The sequence below is a fragment of the Hippoglossus hippoglossus genome, chromosome 17 (assembly GCF_009819705.1).
Source record: "Hippoglossus hippoglossus isolate fHipHip1 chromosome 17, fHipHip1.pri, whole genome shotgun sequence".
NCBI lineage: Eukaryota > Metazoa > Chordata > Actinopteri > Pleuronectiformes > Pleuronectidae > Hippoglossus > Hippoglossus hippoglossus.
The window spans coordinates 8,119,150-8,137,319 of NC_047167.1; the positions used below are offsets into that span (position 1 = coordinate 8,119,150).

General features: G+C 42.0%; 1 protein-coding gene across 2 annotated transcripts in view; it reads right to left on the reverse strand.

Moving 5' to 3' along the window:
• LOC117778317 (low-density lipoprotein receptor-related protein 8-like) overlaps window positions 1-18,170 on the reverse strand; it is a 92,385-nt gene that overhangs the window by 33,515 nt on the left and 40,700 nt on the right. For both annotated transcript variants that reach the window (XM_034613815.1, XM_034613816.1), the window contains exons 4-5: window positions 11,230-11,358; window positions 289-678 (exon numbers count right to left, since the gene is read on the reverse strand). In XM_034613815.1, coding sequence (XP_034469706.1) covers window positions 289-678; window positions 11,230-11,358 — 519 coding nt within the window. The remainder of the gene's footprint in view (window positions 1-288; window positions 679-11,229; window positions 11,359-18,170) is intronic.

Below are 18,170 nucleotides of genomic sequence, written 5' to 3' on the forward strand. Positions count from 1 at the left end.
CCTCATGTAACCATGGTTACATGTGCACTTCAATTTTCTTTTGTACCTAAACTCTCCCTCAGCCTGGTCACATATTCTATAAATCCACAACCTCCGTCTGACAGAGCAGCGATTTTCATGCTTCAATGTGAGCGGAGTGGACAGCCTTTTGGATAAAAATAGTTATGTTATAATGGCAAACATGAATAAGCTCTTGCAGAACACAAAAAGGACGGAGGCAAAGGGCTTCGTGGAAGAAGGCCGTACAAGGAGAGATTCATGAGGAGCAGACACAAAAGGCAAACTCACGACAATCAGACTCGTCGGATTTGTCCTTGCAGTCTGGATCTCCATCGCACTTCCACGTCAGTCGCACACACTCCCCGTTGGCGCAGCGGAACTCTCCGGCGGTGCAGTTGGCCCTGCGGTTGTTCAGGTACGGGGCCCCGTCCCCGCCGCAGCGCTCCGGCCCCTCGTCCGAGCTGTCGGAGCAGTCGGGGTCTCCGTCACAGCTCCACATGAGCGGCACGCACTCCGAGGTGTTGCAGCGGAGGTGGTTGGGCCCGCAGGTGAGAGGGGAGGCGCACTTGAGCTCGTCGCTGCCGTCTCCGCAGTCGTCGTCACCGTCACATACATAGACAGTGGCCAAGCACTTGCGGTTGGAACACATGAACTCGCCGCTGGGGCAGGCCTTGGCATCTGGAGGACGAGAACAGAAAGAACAAAAACATTAGAAAGAGGTTTGAGGAGAAATTGTGAGTCTGCATCCACTGTCTTATTAATACTGTCGCAGGGGAAGTGAAGCCTTTACATTGAAGTTACAGTTTAGTCAATATGCCTTTGACGTTTCCCTTAAAAGCTTAAAGTGGAAGCAAATGAATATGATTAAAGGCCTGTGCTTTAAAAATGAGTAGTAACCCAGCCATCCTTAAGAGCCTGTAACAAATCAAAATAAAAACTGACTGAAATGTAACAAACCATTTGACAAAAATCAATCTCGTAGCTCACTGGCTATCGTCTGATGATAAATTAGCCTCTTGGTACACACAGCAGATATCGGAGCCGAGACTATTTCTCTACAAAAAAAACCAATCTGATCTCCTGATCTCTTTTAACAGCTATTTGCATATGAATTCAGATAAATTAAAAAGGCGATAGCCGCTAAATTCCGGTCAATGTGTTCCACCTCTTTGGTTCTCCACACGTACTGTTTACCTGTGGGCAAGCGAAGCCTGCTCAAACGCGATTGTTCAAACTAGAAACAGAAACTAGAAGCCTTCCAGCCCCAAAGTCTTGTCCCTCGCCTACAGATTCTGAATATTCACATGTTCAACATTTTACTAGAAAAACACAAACATGAACGCCTTTTGAAATAAATAATGACCAGTTAAGGTGTTTTATGGTGTTGCGGCAAAGTTGACTTTTGACCTTTTGGTTGTGAAATGTCGTGGGTTTTTAACATTTTACCCTATTAGACATAATCAGCGCATTCATTCTGTGAAGTCAGTGACATTCATCCACCAAATCAGTTCATCTTTGAGTATGTCTGTGCGGCTACAATTCAGCATCCAACAAACAGTCAAATATGATTCTTTCTATAATTATTAGTGTATTTGCAGAACGTTATGATGTCACAGGGAAAATGGCCTTTGACTCTGTCGTTACTCAACATTTTTCCCGATTAGGCATTTGTAAGAAATATTGTCATCAATAACATGTGCGGTATGGCTAAAAGGTATATGTGCAGTCATAGTGACCTTGACCTTTGACCCTTGACCTCCAAACTCTAATCAGGTCATAACTTGAGTCTCTTTTTGTCAGATGTATTGAAATTCTGCCCCGTCATTAATTCACATAAGCTTCAAACAGAGAGACACAGTGAAATGGATTCTCAGGTTAACTGAGATGCGACAGTGGTATCATAACCAGGGGGAAGACAGAAGGAGCTGAAGAAGAAGGAGAGGGGACTACGGTGGTTTCACAAGAAGATGATGAGACACGTCGTCTCCTGAGGAGCTTAATATAATAGAGACCTCTCTGCAATCAGCAGGTCTTTAACCTGTGATTCATCATTAGCACACAGGTCAACCACATATTGTAGGTTACAGTCAACTCTAAATGCTATTCTACCCGAAAAAAACAGAGCAGTAAGAAGCACTGGCCTCGCTCCCCCCCCCCCCGCATGAAAATGTTCCTAAGCAGGAGAGAAAAGTTTATGTGCATTTTCCTCTTTTCAAAGTCAACGTGCATGCTTTTCTAAATCCACTTCTCTCTCACTCTCTCTACCTTAAGCAGCTTTCTCTGGCTCTTTGCTCGTGTCTGGCCAAAAACACTGAGGCTGTGAAGTGAGTCAGGGTTCCCACTGTGAGGCCACAGCAGCACATGAGGCCAGCAGAGGGAGAAGCACATTTAGGCATTTACACAAACCACCAGGAGTTCAACTTCAGCACCATCGCCTTTGGATGAACATTTTTCATGAATTAATTTGTTTCTGAAACATATTTGATGAAATGCTCCTCACATCCCGAATAGCCAAGAGTAAATAAAGTCGGCTGAAAAAAAAAGACAGGAAAAAAGCCGGTTTCTGTGGCCCTCGCAGGACTGTAATAAAAACCACCAGTCATTTAATTTGGTCTGAATGAAATAATACCTGTCTGTCACTAACCGATCAGTCTGTGGTCTCACTGCACATGACCAGAGTCATCAGCCAGGGGGACATACACCAGTTTAATGTGAAAGATAAATGGTCTGTATTCATAAAGCACTTTTCTAGTCTTGATGACCACTCAAAGCTCTTCACAGTACCGTTTATTGCCATTCAGACACACATTCATATAGTGCATCGAAAACGGATCCTTCCATATGTGCATACGCAGCAATTTTGCAACAGATACTTTTACATTGATCCAAACAGGGATCAATATTTAAATGGCTACTCAGGGCACTCAGAGGGCGCACTCCTCCACCAAGGCCCAACAGTCGCCTCATGAAACCACATCTCAAATTCACTAGATCGGGATTTTCAGTTGGATCCACATCAAATTGCCCAACACTCATAAATATCAGTCTATACCGTAAAGATGCCTGATTTTTTTTCATCAAGATTAATGAGTCCTTCTCTGAGAAATCAACAAAAAACTGCTGATCACGCAATGTTAAAGAAAGCGAAAAATAAACTCCTGGATCTCCCCTCTGATCCGCATCCAAACCAAAAGCGAATGGGTTCTTCCCCGAACCATACCGCATCCTTCCACCAAGTTTGATATATGTCCAGTAGTTTTTGGATAATTATTCTAAATATCAAACAGACAAACAAAAAGACAAAAAGCAGTTTGAACCATCAGTTAAAAGTAATAAAGTCAGTGGTTTCCGAATCAAACTGGATCAAAACATCTCGTAAAAGAAAATGAGAAAATAAATAAAATAGACTGAAAAATCATGAGTAATCCCACATGCTGAGTTAAACTGGGTTAACATGTCCTCATCTAGTGAAAACATAGCATCCTAATTACTATCCTATATAATTATACCATATGTCAAAGTCACTATGGTTTTTTTTTTCTTTGCAAACATCAGTGTTGCCTTAATTTACTCCAACAGCCTTGTTTGCACGGGGGAAGGCAACTGAAACGAAAAGCCCATGTTGTGGATTCAGTTCAGTGAAGGGTTTTTAATTCATTAATATTAAAACAGACTCCATCCGATTCTGATGTGTTTCGTAACTACTGTCCCTGTAATGCCCCGAACCCTCACTCCGTTTTAATTTGGCACTAAATAATTAACGAGATTCAAGAGTCATGTACGTTATTATACAAGAAGAAGAGCATTAGCACTGTACACGAGTGACCTGGTTACACTGGAGAGAGGCTGGTTTCCAGTGGGGGCACCGTGTAAATGAATGTCAAGACTTTTTGAAAAACCTTGAGCCCACAGTGCACAATGTGGTACAAGTCAGTGGCTTTTAAATGATAAATAAATGGAAGTGGGGCCCCAGCATTTCACTCAGTGGGTTATTCAGTGGTCAATTAATAAAAAAAAGGAACAGGAAATTAAATTTATAATTCGTAACTTTAGCCACTAGGGGGTCTCTCAATCAAAACAATAACAAATGACCTAGTTTGAAGACTTGTGAAGTAGCGTGGGATCATGGGAGTTGACGTCTTCAACACTGAAAAGAATGTAGTTAAGTTTTATTCACATTGCACGGAATACGGCAATGATCCATTACGACCACTACAAACAGTGGAAGGAATAAACAGCCGACTGGCTAACTGGATAGCAGTGTGTTCATGTTGTTTTCTCCGGAAGTTATAGCAGAGACGGGTAAAGCCACCACGACGCAGTTAAAAGGCAACCAAAATGCCCAAAATGAATAAAACTGGATTTTTTTTCTGGCTTTAACACATTGTTGGAAACATTTTTGATAATGTAAGTGCACAGTTCAACAATATATATAACATATTGTCACTTTTCGACATTGTAAAGAAGAATTGTTACAGATCATATTGTTAACTCAACTAAATGAATATGCATTGAGGCTTCATACAGATGTCAGACCTTCAGAAGACCTGTGCAGAGAATCTGACACGAAGACGGCCATTATAGCAGTTCTCAATCATTCAGGCCTTTATGGTGATATAGACACATTACTATCTTCCCAGTGAAGCATGACACTGGTCAGGGTTGACTGAAGAATGAATGCAGCCAAATACAGAGGGTTCATTGAAGAAAACCTGATTTAGAGTCCAGGACTGAGACTGAGATTGAGTTTCACGGTTCAACTTTCAGCGCAAAAATACCAGAGTCGCTGGAGGACGAGTCTCTGACTGTCAGGAAAGTCCAGCCAAAGTCCAGATTTAAATCCCACAGAACACCTGGACGGACCAGAAGATGGCTGTTCAGAGACACTTCTCATCCAGTCTGACAGAGCTTCAGAGTATCTGCCTGGAAGAATGGGATAAACTGCCCAAATCCAGGTGTACCAAGCTGATAGAGACTTGCCCAAGAAGAGAGAGAGGTGCCATAGAGGCCTCTGCAAAATACTGAATTAAGGGTCTGAAGACAATTATGAGACATTTCAATTTTTGCAATAAAGTCAAAAAACGACTCACTTTGTCATTGTGGGTTATTGAGAGTAGATTGATTGACAAACTGTATCAATTTCAAATTAAATCTACAACATACTGAAGTGTGCGAAAAAGGATGGTGACATTATACATGTGTATGCAAACACTGCAGGTGCACAATAAACTGCAGACTGTATATGTGCACATATAGAAATTAGAAATTTGCTGTAAGGCTATAAAACCCCTCTATGCATTAACATCTGCAGCCCCATGCTATGCACAAGTCAGGCCATGGCTCTGTTGGTTAAGGCTCATTTATGCTCAACGTTAGATACATAAGGAAAAGGACCGAGCCTTCTGTTCGTACACTGCGTTCATTTCTTCCGTATTTGTGCACATCTTCTTAACGCTTTAGGATACGGACGAAACAGACGAAACGGAGCAGTACCACCAGAAGTCGTGAGGAGCAATGTAGCTAATAGTTCAAGCGTGACAAGTAGGACACGAGGAAGATATTTCAACACAGAATTCACCATCCACTTGCCCTAATGTATTTAATCGCCTCACAGAGCAATTCCGCTTACAATGCGGCCGCTTTTGCCTCTTTCTAATCAGGTAAATTATCACAACCTCCGTCACCGTTGTCATGTTTGTTGTCAGAAACTCTCGACTCTGCCCTCTAGTGGATGTATTGTTTAACATGCCAAATTATAAAAAAAACATGGGAAAATGTGGGCAGCAACGCTGGACTCCAACGAATGCGTAGCGTTCACATCATGACAAATCTGTTTCATGCTGTGGTTGGGACACAACATCGCCGGCTTTCATGCTAATGTGATATAATAGCTATCAGTACAATGCTAACACACCAGATTCACCAGCTGCTTCCTTTTTCTTGTTAATGGGATTCGATTGGCAAGCACCAGTGCTTGACTGTTCATTTGAAGGAGATTCGATTGGCTGGTGCCTCCATTGCTGCATTCAAAGTTGAACTCTGCTCAACTTCTGCAGTACGCAGCATGAGCAACGTGAAGCAAAGGAACCTCAATGCAATTTGGCAACGCATACTGTCACCACATTCGAAGTGAATGAGCAGCGTTTCTGGTGACGCCTCAAACACAGACGTGTGAGTCCAGGGTTGCAGTTATATCGTTTAAAAAGGATGCTTTTTTTTTCGTACACAAAGGCAGCTGTAATGAGCCTTTAGTCCATCACTTTGGTCCAGACAGAAATATCTAAACAACCATGTGTAAGCGCGTAAAAGCCAATTTATTCTTTATCTGCACACTCAAAAACAGCTCCAACATTCATAGATTCATACTGCAGGGACAGTTCAGCTACAGACACCGCAGCAGGGTCAATGGGCCATTCACACAAACACACACAAAGGCACACAACATCCACAAATGACAAACCCAGAGAGGCAGAGTCACACACTCACTCACACTGCCGGCCACTTCACACAGGTCACAGTGGCTCTCTCCAGGGAAACAGCTCAGCGGCTGACCTTTCCTGCCACGCACACGTTTACACAGCAAACACAGCTGTAGCAGAGCAGAGAACCCCCTCTCATCTGCACTAACAACCAGGAGAAGATAACTGCGGACAAGATGGGAATCAAAGTGACGAGAGTTTTTTTTATCCTCCTCTCAGATATCATTACTGGCTGAGAAGGTAGGCCACCTGAGGGCGGGTGGGCGATGGCGGAGGAGACAGAGAACTGAGACAAGACAAAACACCCACCGCTTAGATAAATTGAAAACCTGTCTAGATTTCTATTACCAGAGTGAAATTAGGAGGAAATGTTGTCAGTGGTGTAGCTGCATCGCTGGGGACGTGCAGTACCTGCCACTTCGGTTTCACTACAGAGACAAGGAGTCATTTGTTGCCTAATACTATCCAAGCAGTGTTAAATATGAATAAATAAAACAAGCAAAAGTACAACCACACAAGAATATTATTAGTAAACACACAAGTCTGGACCGGCTCGCTGTGCCTCGCAGTGCGTCCCAGCGGGACTGCCGTCCTCGGGAGAGATGCCCAGCGAGTGAGTGCACATTAAAAACCCACATCGCTGAGGGTTGAGGAGGACACAGTTGAACTTTCTCGCGGAGCCTCTCTGGAGCCGCTGCTTAATGTAATGTTGATCAGGGGAAGCTTTCTCTGGTGAGGGCTAAATTCTACTTTATACATAATTCAACATGCGGGTGACTCAATTAGCAGGATGCCTCTGCAAGGTTTGCTTTTCCGAGTCTGCGGCGGGCTATTCACTCTACTAATAGCAGCGCGTAGAGAGGGTTGAGTGCGATCCGGCTCAGTCAGTGTTCCTCTCCGCTCACACTAAACACATGTGAAAGCGTACAGCGTGTTTGAATGTTTAGCTCGATGTAAGCCAGACTATGAGTGCTCCACAAAAGCACGAGTGTGAAGACGGCTACAGAAAGACTCGTGTTGCCGGAGCAGTGACACTTAAATCTGGTTGTTTTCACTCTGCTGGTCTCTTTATTTAAGTCGGTGCACACCAACGCACTGCAAACTCAAGGAGGACCGAATAAAGAATCTTGTGATACTGGATTTGTGACACTCGCTAAAATCAATGACAACTGAAAAGAAAATGTTAATGTATTTTGTATAGCCATTATTGTGTGGACAGATAATGCCACAAGGTGCAGTGAAGGGGATCCGGACTAAGGACATTTTCAGGTTTCAAAGTTTAGGTTAGTTTAGTTTTCAAAGTTTTGTTTTGAAAGAAGCTCATGAATGAACTGCTTCATTACGTTGCCACTGTTATATCATTATAGTATAACTACCACCAACTGATGTAGTTAGGAATCCAACAAATTAACGTCTGTTTACATGTTATATTGTTGGAGGCAAAGACTACAAGAAATCCTAAGAGCCACTTCTGCTTCTTTTTCTTCTGTTTAATGTTGTCTCAACTTCCTGCAATTGACCCGTAAGTCAATGTTTTCACATTGCAAACAAACCAAACCCTAATTCAGTTTGATCCAGACTGAGACCAGCTCTTCTGGTATATAGACCTTTCACAAATGTTACTTTGGTTCGAACTAAAAACAGTGTGAGGATCCGCAAAAAAACAAGTAGGTGTGAAAGTGTCCTTAACACAACAGTTTGTGGAATAAACTTTGTTTTGATTTGGGTCCACACAAAAGGTGCAGGATGCCAGGTCAGTAAAACTGTCCAATGAATATAATATGTGGATTGTTTGTAATAAGTCAGTATAAGTCCGTTCATTCAGAAAGGTGGAGGTGGAGTCTGGCAATTAGTATCCACAGCACAATGCCACGACACAGAGGCAGTGAGATACACAACAAGACAATGAATTGGTTCCAAAAAATTGCTGCAGTTAAATACCAAAATTTGAAAAGATGACAGAGACACTATTTTTATGTCGAATAACGTTGATTCTGCAGGGATTGCACTGGTACTTTAAATTTCAAAAGTTTTTTAATTCAACATTTTAGATCAACTGCATCCAGACATGACGGAATAACATTTCCAGGTGAACAGACTGAGGTTTGCGGCTGAGCAAAATGTATAAGAAACATCTACTGGGCATGAAAAAGTTTAATTCTCACTCTCACGCAACTACCGCTGCATCATTTCACACATTTGTATTCATTCATCTTCTCTTTCTAACCTCAAACATACAGCAGAGTTAATGCTGCTTTGAAGTCAATTCTCCAGCTGCCCCTGTGCCAGCAGCTAAGCCTGCAATGAACCGACACACTGAGACGTACTCAAACCAATTGGTAGTTTCCATCACTCCACCCCCCCCCCCACCCCACCCCACCCCCTCCCTTTATCGTGACTGTAAATGTGAAAGCTCTAAAGTCTACAGTCTACAGTATAAAGAGTAATCTAAGAGCTCAGCTCGAAATCTGTGACCTATAACTTCTTTTAAACTTAAATTCACACAGGTTCTGTCTCATTTACCATAGGTTCACCAAGGCTGTTGGTAAGGAGGTAGAGCGGGTCGTCCTGTAACCAGAAGGTCAGGGGTTTGATCCCTGAATCCTCCAGTCTGAAAGCCAAAGTGACTTTGAATGTGTGATAGAAAAGCGTTGCATATAGAGTCACTGTATATGTGTGAATGGGTGAATGTGACTTGTAGTGTAAAGTGCTCTGAGGGGTCGTCAGGACTAGAAAAGCTATAAACGCAGTCAATTTGCAAATTATCAACAAGCTCACTGCTGAGGATGCTGATTTGACACAACTGCACAGCATTGATTATGCTCAGGGACAATGATTCAAATGTTCAATATATTTTTACTGTTCTTTCAGTGGCTGATACGGTGAAGGCTGCTTAGGTTTAGGCATTTGAAACATTATTTTATAAGGCAGGGTGAGTAAATCATTGTAAACCTCTGCTGTCAATGTGAATGTGTTATGCTCTTTTTGCACACATCGCAAATATCTCAGTACATTTGCATTATCATGACACTTAGCATTCAATTTTAGTTGCTTGTTTCAAAAGTTTGCAATATGAATATCGTTGTTTTTGTTTGTGTGTGCAAAATAACTCAAAAGGATTTTGTAAGCCTTAAATCAGAGATTATTGATGTTGGGTAAAAAAAGGTTTGTATCATTATGAAACTGTGGCAGGACGAATTTAGTATATAGATTTATTACCCCTTATTTTTTCATTCTTTATGTTATTGGGCGGAACCACAAACAACAATTTAAGACTCGCTGCTTGGTACCTAGACTGATCTGTGGTAAAAAAAAAGCTTCTTGCCCTTGATTTAAACATGATCTTTCATCCTGGCATTGGGCCCAATCAGTTCTCACATAAACTGGCCTGTGCAGCACTTAACGGAATTTGCGATCCAGCCCTTCGCTGGTGATTGAGTCAGCCTCTTCCTGCCGGTCACGCCGAACAGACTTTACATCGGGAGGGATTGTGGCCTTTGCCTGGGTGGCTATCGGCCTGCTGCCCGCCCTCGTGTCGCCACTGAGAAGCTTAAGACCGCCGCATCAATACAGACATTAGAATGAAAAAAGGATTAGCACAGGCTAGACTAGGTCTCAATGGACAGCGCTGTGAAGAGCCATTTGAGCTAAGAAGGCATTAGATCTAAAGTCGATGGAATCACTACCACTTGGCCGGGCATGAGCGTGTGGGGCCACATTGAGACGCGGAGTCACTGACAGGCCACTTCCAGGCTGATGTGACAAAAAATATCTTTACAGCACAATGAATGCAAAAGCTCTTAATCTTTCAAGGAGAAGATGGTAAATATCTATTCTAGAAGATCATTTCTCTGATTGATGTTTTAATTTCATGACAAACTCATTTGGTTTCCTCTCTAAATACAAAATGTAAATAGACTAGATTCTTTAAAAAATAACATGAATTGCATGGATACCGCTCGCCCACACACCAATAACTGAAAAGGGAGCAGATCCCTGGAATAAAAGAACATCATTTATAAAGGATAATAGGGAGATGGCTTTTTTCCCCCGTCTCCTCCTGTGCATTTGCCACCACGTGCCATTTTTGCACAATCTTCAAAGTCTCAACACCACACCTCCTCCCGCTCTGTTCCCTCAATCAATTTTTCTTGATGTGCAGAGGCAAGGGAGAGAGAGAAAAAGAAGGAGCCAATTTTTCACGGCGCTTCAGAAGTAGGGCAAGAATAGTCCCTGCAGGGGTTGAAGGGGTGGAGGCAGCCGCACGGTTGAGTTGTCTGATTGGCTGTGTAAGGAGGTGATGTCATTTTTTCGATGGTTTCTGAGGACCCTGCAGCGGGAAGTCGAACGAGTCAAGGTTCAAAATGTGACCGCAGCAAAATCCAAACATCACCAGAAAGCTGCAGATATCTGATATTCTCCTACAAAAAAAAAAACATTCCACATCAAAGTGAACCTTTTTTTTTTTGAGTGCAGTTGGCTTAAATCAAAACTTACTTCAAATCCCTCTAATTATATGGAGTGTTCCCTACTGTGCTTTAAAGTCTTAAGCCCCTGGATGATAAGTGAGTTCAGAAAAGGATGAAACCCTCTAAAATACAAAAAAGGAAGCATTGTGATTTCTCTTGCTGACTTCAAGCATCGTCAAGTCATTCCCTATCAGTCCCTGCCACCATTTGAAATAAAAACATACAGCTGGAATAAACAACGGTTCATGTATTTTCCTCCATTTCCGCGACAACAAACTCACCAGAAGCGCAGTCCTCCTCGTCCGCCCCGTTCTCGCAGTCCTTCTCCCCGTCACATCTCCATGACAACGAGACACACTTGTTGGTGGATCCTCCACAGTCAAATTTCTCCGGAGGGCACGTCTGTTTGCCTGTGGGTAGAGATAAAAGAGATAGGGAGATTACTGCACAGGTTTTTATGGTCCCATAAAGGCTGCAACAAAAACAACTACAAGACACCACCGGATCTGGTTTCCTGTCGCCCCCACGATGCTGTTAAAACTCGTCCAAATCTCCACCAGTCTGGCCAATTGATTTTACTGTCTGGGCCGCCTCTAAAGAGACATGCAGAAAGATCATAAACTACAGTAAATGCACAGTTGGCTGAAGAGCAAAAGACGCCCCCGCGCACGTACGTACACACACACACACACACACACACCTCTCTCTTTTCCTGCCAATCTGCTGTAGTTGGCACAGAGCGGGTTTGATCCAGATTTGTTTCATATGAGGCATGTTGTTAATTATACATCTCTGCTTACAGTGCAGCCTTGAACCTCGCAGACTGAAACCAAAGGGTAAAACTACATGGCAAAACATTTCGGTCTTTGATTATTTCAATTTCATATGATATTTAAGAACAATGGCCCCAATCGCAGCACACACCTCAGTACTGTCAGATGAACTCAAATACCCCTTCATCGACGACCCATGTTCCAAATGAGTTGCATATTTTAAGCTATTTGAAATTTGATTTAGTTATTTAACACTATGCAGCTCAGTAGTAGAAGTAGAACTTGGAGCTGCAGACTTATGGTTCAACTATATTTATTAATACTTTTGGTTATTTCACCTTTTAATATTTCAACCTGTTTATCCTCTGGAGTACTGAGCTAATTTTTTTAATCCCTGAATTTAACGGAACTATGTCAATCCCAGGCTGTATATAAAGATGTACGAGAGCCAAATAATCTTGACACCACAGCTCTCTAACATAATCACTACTGCACAGACGGCAGCATTTGCATCCAGGATATTTTAGCTTCATTTTTCTAAAATGTGAAATAGTGGAGACGTGTTCTCCATCTCTATACACAGTCTCTGATTGCAACAATTAATCTAGGAGCTCTTAGCCATTTCGCCATTTATTACATCCCCTGTAGCTATAACCTTTTTTATTTATATTCAGCCATTATGCTACCTTGAACAATCCTTTGAAACCAGTTTTAGCTAATTTTACCTGTAGCATTAGCTTTTATGCTTGCTAGCTACAACATGTAGTGTTTAATTTACAGCTGACTTCACATGGATCATATTTATTCACTATGCTGTTTCTAATTCATATAGCATATATATTTTAATCGAGCTACTCCCTTATCTTTCCACAAACAGCCGGCCGTCTGCAGCAGTTTTCATGTGACCACACTTTCCAGCTGCTTATCAACATGAACTTTATAAACCTTCTGACAGTCGTGTTTTCTTTTTTCTATGGACTCAGCGCACAGCTTCGTCTCGGCTGACAAACAATGGGAGCAATCTCCGTAATGAAAATCACTTATGAGGTTAGAACAGAATATCTGATGTTAGTGTAAACTGTATAGTGGATAATTGGAAAAGACATGAAGTACATCTACCAAGCCAAAGCACATCTGTTCACATGGAAACAGATTAATTAGAAAGCTGCACTTAGGCTAAAATTGAATTCCTTCATTGCTAATGTAAATACAATGTGCAATAGGCTTTAATTATTAAATGAACTACTGTATATATTCCATGACAATTACAGAGTCATTGTAAATTGCAGGGATCATTTTAGCCTTAATTGTCATGTTTTCATAATGAGTGGAAAAGGTTTTCACGTGCATCTGTTTACTTAATTTATAATGTAGATGTATCTTCTGTGGTATGCAGTGAGAACATCACTTAGAGTATAACGAGTACAAGAACTTTTACTTCTAAGTAAAAACAACAAAACAATTTTATTTTATTTTTGTGTACTTTATAGTGTAACTTTGATTTTGAGTATCAATACCATCACAGAATTTGAGATAGTAAAAATCGGATAATTATATATTGGTTCATATTAATTTGGATTTCTGACCAATATGCAATTTACAAACAACAAAGGTCCTCAGCTGCCTGCTGTCAGGATAACTGTTTTAACTGCTAGAACATCACTCAGAATGTCTTACCCATACACTTTATCCAAAATGACTTTTAGTTCTTTGTTCAAAAGAAATGAAATAGAAGCTCTAGCCTGGGGCTTCAAGGTGCAGCATGAAAAAAGATGGGTGTTCACTCTGCAGCAGGAGATGTGCAGTGACTTCACTGGGGAATTATTTCCACCACTGTGAAGCCAAAACAGAGACGAGTCCTGTCACTCATCTCAGTCAAAGATCAGCGGCTTAAGGAAGTGACAGCACGGAGGCAACGGAGCGCAGTGGTTGGCCAGGAGAGTCGAGTTTGACTGTGACCAGTGTAGTGAGAGGAGGAGTGGTGTGACAGCACTGTCTCGGCCAGTCTTCTACTGCTTTTTGCTGTTACTCATCGTCCATACGGTCATATACTAATCAGTATCAAAATCTGAAGGTGATTTGTTCCAGTCACAAGAATAGAAATATACAGACCAAGACCAAAACAATAACTAGAAATATGAAGTAAAGATATAATGTTAAGAATGTGTAAATAAAATATGTGCATTACCATACAACAAATAAAAAGAAGCTATAAGAAAATATGTATAAATACAGTATAATATAGTATATACAACAGAAAATAATACATTATCATTTAAGGTGTAATGTGCTGGCAAGGTGAAATAAGTCCAGGTCTGATCTATTGACTCAGAATCAATACAAACCAATGTATCCTCCTGGTAGATAAGTGAGGTAACCAGGCACCAACAGGTAACCACCATTAAACACCAGCTCTTAAGGAAGATGTATTTTTCAACCGCCTTCATTTGGTATTCTACTGACCCTGCAGGAAGGGGGGGTGACAGAAGGGATGTGGGGGAGAAGGACGGAGAGGCAGCTGGTGCCTGGGGAGATCACGATCTGAGAATGGCTGAGGCAGCCAGGCCCTGACCCCGCGGACAAAAAAAGAAAACAAGCACTTGCTACTGCAGTGTTCAGAGGTGTCCCTACAGCAAACAACAGCTCGGACTCAGGGTAGATTTTAAATCTGTATTCTGCTGGCTGAGAAGTGCCAATTACCTACAATCAGGTTACAGCCAGTGATAGATTGTTTTCTAAACCAGGGGTCATACAGGGGCCACAATTTACACAAAGGGGGCTGATTCTATGTCCAACATCCATGCACAATTCCGTAAGGTGCACATTTAAGTCAGTCCTTGTTTGCTGTTAGCTCTGTAGGTTTCAAGAAGCAGTGCATCAGTGAATATGTTTTGAAAATTGTTCCTTCTTCAAGCACATTGTGTTCTTCAAAAAAAAAGAAAATAAAGATTCAAACTAATTGGGATATTTATTGTTAGTATTGTTACAAAGCATGTCTTTTTTTGTGTTTTTAAGGAATACTGACAGAACAGGGTCACTTCAGGGCCCAATCAGATTTTAGCAGGGGCCAGTTGCCCCCCTGAATCTGCCCCTGGATGTGCCCCTGGTTACAGTCAGAAAAACAAAGTCTCATATTATAATATAGTTTAGTATGACCAACCGACAGACCTCTCAATTTACAATGAGTTACAGAAATAGCATTTTATTTCTTCCGATTCATGTGTAACGAATTTTTGAAATCATCGTTTCAAACCAGAAAGCTATTTTTCCCTCAAACGTGTGGCAGCCTTTGATGGTGCCTGCGTCACTGTTTAGTTCCTCATGCATACGACAGACAATTATGCCCCGTGATGCTTTTTTTCAGTGAGAAATTAGTGACTTCTTTCTAGACACGACTGTCAGGAGAGCAAACGAGCTCAATAAAGGAACTAACTGAGGAAACAAAAAGACAAGGAGAAGGAATGATGAGCTGCAATGTGAAGGATTGCAGCTGAGTAACATCTGAAAACCAAAAGAGAGAGAGCGGCTGGTCAGAGATGAAATGCAGTTTCTCAGAAATGTCTAGAGATGAAAGAGGCGAGTAGGTGGGATCCTTGAAAGTGGAAATAAGATGCTGTCTGAGTGAATTCAGTCTAATGCAGGGCCAAAGAGGACCTGACAGAAAACAAGACACGGGGATAAAATGAAAGAGGGGGTAACACAGAGAGCGAAGCAGGAGGGGGAAGAAAAGGAATCCATAAGAGGGGAGGTGCACCAGGAGCAAGAAACTCTATAAAAGAGGAAAAGATGATGATGCAAAGTGCTGTACGACCTTTCAGATTCTTCTCCCAAAGCAAAATCAAAGCCACTCAAACCAAGAAGGAAGAGATAAAGGACAGAAGACGGGGGGGGGGGGGGGGGGGGGGGGCAGACTTGAGCAGAATCTGAATCCACAAAGCAAAGGATGATCTCTGACTGACTGACGATTCTTAAACCAACAGTTCCTCTCAAATTCACAGGAAGATGCCAAACTTGACTCCAGCCAAGCAGCGTTAGCTCCCTGCCTCTAATGACAGCTATTGTTTAGCGAAATCTCAGATTTCACAAAGACAAAAGGTGATGAGGATTTCGCTCGCGAAAAGGAGGCGACTTAATGAAAACCAATTACTCACCGACAAACTGACAGTCTGGCTGCTGTTTACGATCGGAGTGAAAAATGAGGATGCATCTCCTCTGTGGCGTTTTGGCAAGAGATCTGTTCAGAACTCATCACCTTTTACAAGACCCAAGGCGGTCTTCGTTTCCTCAGCGCAGCGGTGTAATAGCTTTGCTTTTCATTTGCGGGCGACCTTGTTATTGCTCAGTGTTTTAACCTAAAAACCAGGCTTTCAGTGACGGAGCGGAGAGGCCCTTCAGTTTTGTCGATTGTCGCTGAGGCACATGATGAGATAAAGGGATACGTAACAAGCACTGTGGTGGTGAAAAATGTGTTAAATTGATCAGAAGTGAGGCTTCATAAAAAATGTAACAACAAACAACAGAATGGCGTGGGAGTAATAATGAGGAACCTATTCATTAATTGATGCCCTTTTCGCCGCTTTCAAATGCTTAGGCGGCTGTGGCTGAGGGGTAGAGCGGTCGTCCTCCAACCTGAAGGTCGGCAATTCGATCCCCAGTCTTCCCCATCTGCATGCCGAAGTGTCCTTGGGCAAGATGCTGAACCCCGAATTGCCCCTCATAGAACAACAAAGTGCTGCTAATAGATGCACTGTATGAATGTGTGTGTGAATGGGTGAATGTAAAACTGTACTGTAAAGAGCTTTGAGTGGTCATCAAGACTAGAAAAGCGCTATATAAATACAAAACCATTTACCATTTACCATTTATAGATAATGTGCGGTGGTGATTCATCCCACAACCAGTTCAGGACAGCTCTTGCTCCCCGACAGTCCCGACTACTCTCTACAGCTGCTTCCACTCAGAAACACTTAGAAAAACACACATCCTCATGTTTCCAAAACCTGTTTCTGAGAATCCCTGCTCCTCGTTTCCCACAGCCAAGTCTTTTATGTCTGAGAACTGTAGGCGAGTGACTACAAAAACTACACCTGTCTATGTCTGGCTTCGCATTGGTAACAACCACCTCAGATCTAAAAAAGGACGAGACACTCACAGTCACATGAGTCACAGTCACATTCGTTGCTTCATTAAACTGTGTTAGCGTGGCTGTGTCCTCCTCTCTGAATTATACATGCGCTACGGCCAAGAACACGCTTGCTGGTTGCAAACTACAAGATGGGAGATTGTTATTTTTAAGCAAAGTGCATTAGCAGGTTATGTACTGTGGCATGAACGTCTCTTTATTACCGAGTGATGTTGCTGGTCCTCCCTCAGCGCGACTTTTGTTTCAAAATTCCGGCGACGCACAGATGATGGGTGCAGTCATCACAGGGCTAACACGTACGGACAACCGTTCACAGTCAACTGCCGAGGGCCAGTTCAGAGCAGCTAAATATGCAAACTTAAGTGCACGACTTTCTTGCCGTTAGACAAGAGTCTTCAGCACTGAGGCACGATGACACCCCCCTTATTATAAATCATAACTAATTGTCAAATTTTTGTTCAGACTGTAATGTCTGCAATTTTTCAAGTAAGTCATTTGTCAATTCACTAAATAAATCAGCAAATATTTTGGAAAACAAAAAAAAAGATAAAATGATGAGGCCTAGATGATTTATTAGCCCTATGTGCGCATAATAGAAAAATGCTTGCATCATTAACAAAACATAATTATAACATCAGGCCCATTTATTTGGCTTTAGGAGCCTGTTCTTCATATTTTTTTATCATTTCTAGACATCGCTGAAGACTTTATGATTAATCTACAGCTGCGGCTCAGGAGGGTAGAGAGAGGGATCCCCTAACCAGTAGGTTGGTGATTCTATCCTCTGTGCCTCCAGGCTGCATTAGAACAAAATGCTGAACCCCAAATTGCTCCTGACACTTCATGAATGGTGTAATAGAAAAAGCACTGTGCATAGAAGCCACGTTTCAATGTGCGTGTGAATGAACAGTAAAGTGCTTTGAGTGGTCGATAAGACTGGAGAAGCGCTGTATAAATACAGTCCAATCCATTTAATCTGTGACAAAAATCACATTAGCTGATAATGATATTGTTAGATGCCGTCCTGCCATCCTGTGACAGTCACTGTCATTCTTGCATAACTGTACTCCACCTCAGTAAATAGTTCTGGTCTGAACTCCCATGAGCTGTTCTGAATTCACTGTAAACCACTCTTGGGGTTTATTGCTTTAACGACTACTTACGGTAACATACAATGTTTGTTTCCATGAACAAATGTAGAGGAAAAGACTGTTTTAAGTGAAAAAAGCAAAAATATCATCACATCTTGCTCATTTTTCTGACTCAGTTTTATAACAATGAACTGATAACACTGCTGTGGTCAAAC